Here is a 6,567-nt window from a genome sequence, read left to right on the forward strand (position 1 = left end):
ATATATATATATATATATATACATATATATATGTGTGTATATATATATATATACACACACACACACATATATATATATATATAATGGGTTTCCTCTACAATTTTTGTCTACCAAATTCCAGGCACAAGGCATTGATCAACAAAGGCTACAGTTGCTTAAGATGTCGCACAGTGGGATCAAAATGTGTCTAACAGTTCTATTTTATAAAATAGATTATTTAATTATTAAAACATACATAGCATTATCTTATCAAAACATATTAATTAAAATCTTCAACTAAGCAAAAATGTACAGAAATTATTTGATAGGAATGAAAATTGTATGCATGTGTAGATTTTTATCTGGAATAATTAAAAGAATAATGTATAACTTTAAAATAAAATGATGAAAAATTATTTTTTTTATATTAAAAATAATTGCATAAGAAAAGTAAAAAAAATCAAACTGAAAAGCTTAGAACTAATTGTTGATAATTGCAATTATTAGCAAAAATTTTTAAACAGTTAACAGTGAAAAATTCAGAGAAACCTTAGAGGAAAGCAAAATGTTTTTTTCTATATCTCAAACTTCAAAAATGACCATTTAATTGGAATTACTTCATTCTAGCAAGCAGCCTGCAAATTTATTGTTAATTTTCTAATTATTATGAATTTAATTTCTTTAGCTAAGACAATGGGTAGCTCCAATGGTTATATTTTAAATGAAATTATAATTTTGAGAAAAGAATATTATAACAAAGTTGTGCAGAAACAAATTTCAAAATACACAAAATGTTGGTACACTAATTTGAAATCTGATAACATAAACTATTATTATTATTATTATTATTATTATTATTATTATTATTATTATGTTTTTTTATCAAGTTAGAAAACAATACAAAATCATAACTGGGTTGTTAGATATGGTCTTTGTTCAAGGATGAGATGCTTTAACAGTATTCCCAGTTCTATATTTACATGTAATAGAACTAAGCCGGTCTACACCTATTTGCGCTCAGCTAGAAAGAGTGAATGATATTCGTTTTGCTGAAGCAACTGTTTAAATAGTTGAATTGCTGTTCAAGAGCCAATCATTCAGCCTTGAGTAGAAAGTGGATTTTGTTTTCTCAAGCAGACAAACAAATTTCACTGCCTGGTCCCAAAACTGTAGTATGGATTTTTGGCTAACAAACACCATAACCTTACAGTGAATGCAGTAAAAAAAGAGTTTTACATTATCATCCACAAGCATGATAACTGTCCATATACTAGAAGACTATCTGGAAATTTTAAGACAATAGGTAAAATATTCCTTAATAGCTTTAATAAGACATGACAATGCCAACATGTCATTATAAATATATCATCATACAAATTTTGTTTTCCCATATTGGCATGGGATGGAGCACGTACAGGGTCAGCAATTCCGGGGGAAGGGAATAGTTGATAATATTGACTGAAGTTCTCAGTTGGTACTTATTTTATCAACCCTGAATTGATGAAAGGTAAAGCTGACCTCGGCAGCATTTGAATTCAGAATGTAAAGATGCCTGACATGCTGCTAAGCATTTCATCTGGCATTGCCGATGATTCTGCCATCTCGTTGCCTTACTCTATTAATAGCAACCTCTATTAATATTAACCTCAGTTACCATAAGTTTTGTAATTTGTCTAACTTAACTCACTAAAGCTAACTGGATCAAATGATTGATACAAAATCTGGCTTTTTTTTTTTCACATAATATAAATTTCTAATTTTCCCAGCTCATTTTCATATCAAGTAACTTCAAAATATAATTAGCTTATTAATTGTATGGAATACTAACATTATTTAAGATATTTTCATTTATTTTCAAAGAAAATTATCATCTAACTTTTGATTGTCTGATTACTGATATTTTTAGTACGATGCCTTTACTAAAAATATTATGACGATCATTAAATTGATAGTAATTTTCCTTTTTGTGAAAATTGAGTAGTTTTAATGCTTTATAGGAACAATTTTTCATAAACACATCAGCAGAAAGACTTGGAAAATCTTTAGTAGTTTCCCAAACTAACTAATGCTAAAAACTGGAAATACATTAATAAACACACACACACACACACGTATATATATACATATATATATATATATATATAAGTATATATGTTATAGATATGTTTGTATATGTTAGGTTGTTATATTTGAACAGTGAAGTGCTCAATCCAGACTTAGAAATGTGTGCATATCAAGCACTATTTATTGACTCATGTGCATCAGGTGAGTTTTTCTGAAAAGTTCTCAAGAAACTGAGCATATGGTGGTAACAAGTATGGAATATTTCGGTATGCCAGGTCAGAGAACCTTGATCAGTTCTCACTCATGTAATGTTTATATTTCTTTGTTCAGTTTTTGATTTCCATACAAATCTTAAGTGCTGTACTGTTCTTTAAGTAGTCGTAATGAAATTAATGACACAATCTGTTCTACTAATCTAAATCCCAATGTAGCTGGTTAAGATGTATTTTGTAGTGATGTCAATGCAACAGTAAAGTATTTCTTCAAGCATCTTCCTTTAGGGGAGGGGGAAGAAGAAGAGCTCCATCCTTCAGCAATAAAAACACGTTGAGATTTATATTTCTTGAACCGTTTACAATGTTTTTGCACTGTATCCTTGATAATAGAGGGACATTTCTGGCAGTCATCAGAAGCTTGTTATACTTTGTTGAACAACCAGTGCAATTTGTGGCTGTTTAGAAAAGGTTTTCTTTCACAAAGAAGAAAACTCCTTACAACACTCTTTTTCACATTGAGGTAATACTGCAGCTTTCTTCCATTTATTCGTTTTCTCAGTCATTATAAGATAGCCATATATTCTTACAGGTGAGTACTTCATTTTGTGACTTTTGAAGGTGGCTTTATCTAAGGATAAGTGACCTAGTCCTCTTAATGTCTTTACAATGATATTTCACAACACTAGGCACATAATTTGATTTTGTATGTATATAAAATTGGTTGTAGTTTGGTTTCCTGAAGGTCTTAACTGGAGTATAACATTTACTTGTATGTAGAGAATGATGGTATCTGCTTATCACCAAGGTGCTTCGTAAAATTTCCAATGTAAAATTACAAAACCAGAGTTGTGTGACTGTACAAGTGCTATTTGCCCTATATTTTCTTCTTTTTTAAGGGGTTGCTTTTTTTTTTCTATGTTATGTTCAAGATTAGTGTTTCATTTTGCCAATGGTTCTGTTCTAGCAGTACACATACACATTAGATGTTATAAACTGCCTTGTCAACTGATCTTCAGAAGGTAAATTCTGAAGATTAACAATAAGCTTGGAAAAAAAAAAAAAAAAAAAAAAAAAAAAAAAGCAAACAGATCAACCACCAAGAAATGCCTAGGGAGAATTTATGCAGGCTTTCAATTAGTAACACCAAGCTAAACACCATGAATAAATCTCCCAATCTCAGCACCAGGAGGCATGTCATATCAGATAAGATTTCGATGAAATTCTGTTAAGTAAATTAGATATTTGTAATCTTTCACACTGCACTAAAGCAATGAGGGTCTTCTACTGCACATGTACCAAACATCTCTTTTTTGTTCTCTTGTCAACAATAAGACATGGGGTTACTATAAATCATCCTTTTGATTGTTTTCCATTGTTTTCTTGTTCCTAGTTAGATATCATTATTTGTTCTTTACACGTCTTCTCACCATTTCCTAGAACACATTTGCTGAACACTTTCCTGTTTTTGTTCTTGATGTAAGAGACCATGTTAAGGCGGCAAGCTAGCAGAAACATTAGCACGCCGGGCGAAATGCTAAGCGGTATCTCGTCTGCCGCTACGTTCTGAGTTCAAATTCCACCGAGGTCGACTTTCATCCTTTCGGGGTTGATTAAATAGGTACCAGTTACGCACTGGGGTTGATATAATCGACTTAATCTGTTTGTCTGTCCTTGTTAGTCACCTCTCTGTGTAGCCCCTTCTGGGCAGTAACTGAAATATGAGACCATCATACATACGTTTGTGTGTGTGTGTGTGTGTGTGTGTGTGTGTGTGCGCACAAACTCAGTAATAAACTAGGAAAAAGTTGAAATCATTTGATAAGAAGATGAGAATACTGCATAATTGAATCCTTAATATCACTAGCAAGACTTTCTTTTTTATGTTACAGTTCTAAAACTGTGGATCACAATAGCAAATAATTAATAACAGATTTATATCCCAGTTATTATTAAACATCACACAAAAGAAAGTGTTAATTCCATTTCATTCATGCAAGGCTTGGGGTATAATCTTGGGGATAATTAGCATTATCAACATCATCATCATCCTCATCCTCATCCTCATCATCATCATAAAAGTTGTGTTTTTTTTTTTTTGATCCACTGCTTGACACAGGCCTCCCTCATCACTCCTCATTTTCCCCTAACTCCTGTTCTAGCATTCCAGTTAATCCCTGCATGGTTTATTACCTCATTCCTCCATCTGCTTCTTGGACGACCCTATGTGAGGAAATACAGAATACCAAATAACATTAATGTTATTTTTGCTAATTAGTTATTTTATTTGTTGAATTAGTAATATTTTTTTTTTTTAAAAAGCAATGAAATAATTATAACAATTGATAAAGAAATAAAAAACAGCTCTTAATATGAAAACAATAAAAATAAAGGCAAAGTAAATAAAAATATAAAAAAAAGATGAGAGAATGAAAATATAAATAAATACAACCAACCAAAAACTTTCTAATTAATATAAAGAACCGATGAACTTGTCCAATAATTAGCTACAATACAATTAATTACACAATGCTAACAAAGTAATATTTGATTGGTACAAACACACTGGTAGTTTGGTATAAAATTTGCCCAATCAACAAATTGTAATTTTTTTTCTTTTTTCCTTTTAAGAAATCTTTGAGATTATACAGTAGAGTTATGGTTAAGTGGCTTGAAACCCCAAACCTCCAGCAGCTGTATGAAAATCTACAAAATAATTAATCACATGATAAATGGAGTCCCCAATAGCATCTTACAAATTGAATTAGTCTCCTAACTTTACCTTTGTGCAGCCGAAACTAGAATAAAGTAATTCAAATAGAATGGAATCATCATAGAACTATTGTTAATAAAGAAAGTTTTTTTTTTAAAGCCTGTCTCCCGTGATAAAAATGAAATATAACAGAATAATTTGGCTGTGTTTTATAAGAAGTTTTGCTTTAACTCAGTAACTTTGGAAACTTACAAATAGTACAAACTAGTTTACTTTGTCATTTAGTTCTTTTTTTTTGTCTTATATAATACCATAATCAGAATACACATTTACAAAATTCCAAGTAAAAGACAGGTCAAATAGAATAAATACTTTTTTTTTTGTTTTACAATAATTTTGTTTCAAATATTTAATTAATATAATATGTTGTTTGTCATAGACTGCTTTCTGAGTTGCATGGTTTACATACTAATTCGAAACAACAGACACACACTAAATAGGAACAAATAATAATAATAATAATAATAATCTACCTAATGGCATTTTACACAAATTGAAATACCTGCACATAATGAATGCAAAAAGTCAAAACATAGTGCCAAGTTATCCGAGAAAGACTGACAGTGGTAAGTTTTGAAAAAAAAAAATAACAAAAACAAACTAGCATAAAACACAAAGTGATGAAAATACCACAAATAGCACTAAAAATACAACTGAGATTATCTTTTGTCTATAGACACAAATGACAGAACTGAAAGCAAATTTATTAGACTAAAACTGATTATGGATTAAAACTAAGCTTGATTTTATGAAATAAGGATGGTGCTTAAATTAGGACCACTGATAACAACAGAATGGATCACTAACCATGCAAAATGTTCAAAATAAATTTCCTGTCCTTTGGACTTTATCAGATTCAGAAAAGCAAAGTAAGGACAAAGGAAATAAAAATTTATTAAAACAAGATGCTTAGATTGAGATAAAAATTATAATTAGTTTAAAAATATATATTACCAATGAAGCATGTCTAGAAAAGCTTTGATAACAAGAAAAGCAACAGCAATAATGGAAAAATAAAAAGCAGACGGTAAGGAAAGGCTTACTAAATGAGGCAAAAATAATATAGGAGTTTGCCGTAGGTTCTACGAGAGGGTTGAGAGGTGCAAGGATTCTAGCCCAAAGAAGAAAGATTTAAGTATAAAAGTGACAAAGGATATGCAAAGACAGTGCATAAAATAAATTTATAATCAAAATCTAAGAATGAGGCTAGTTAAGTGGTGTTAAAAATGCAGAAAAATTTGAATCTAAATACTTACCTGCTTCTAAAGTGACCCCCACCCTCAAAGGGATAACTGAATAGATACCTTGCTAATATACAATGTCGTACTTTGCCTAAAAGATACCTGATAATCTAGGCCAAAATTTGACACCACAAACAATGAGATAAAGTTATATATTCAAATCAAATTGCTAATAGCTTTTTACATAATAAATATTCAACTCTTATATTCTAACTTTAATAAGATCAACTTTATCATGCTAGCAGAAAAAAATGAAATCAGTATATATATATATATATATATATATATATATATATAT

The 6,567-nt window shown here is 30.2% G+C and overlaps 1 protein-coding gene across 2 annotated transcripts in view; it reads right to left on the reverse strand.

The window, feature by feature from the left end:
* LOC106868587 (transcriptional adapter 3) overlaps nt 1-6,567 on the reverse strand; it is a 43,479-nt gene that overhangs the window by 18,117 nt on the left and 18,795 nt on the right. Inside the window, exon 5 of one of the 2 annotated variants that reach the window (XM_014913929.2) lies at nt 4,449-4,478. The exons of the other annotated variant lie outside the window; for it this stretch is intronic. Within the exon in view, the coding sequence (XP_014769415.1) occupies nt 4,449-4,478 (30 nt within the window). The remainder of the gene's footprint in view (nt 1-4,448; nt 4,479-6,567) is intronic. 2 annotated transcript variants of the gene reach the window in all.

This window comes from Octopus bimaculoides, chromosome 5, assembly GCF_001194135.2.
Source record: "Octopus bimaculoides isolate UCB-OBI-ISO-001 chromosome 5, ASM119413v2, whole genome shotgun sequence".
Classification (NCBI taxonomy): Eukaryota; Metazoa; Mollusca; class Cephalopoda; order Octopoda; family Octopodidae; genus Octopus; species Octopus bimaculoides.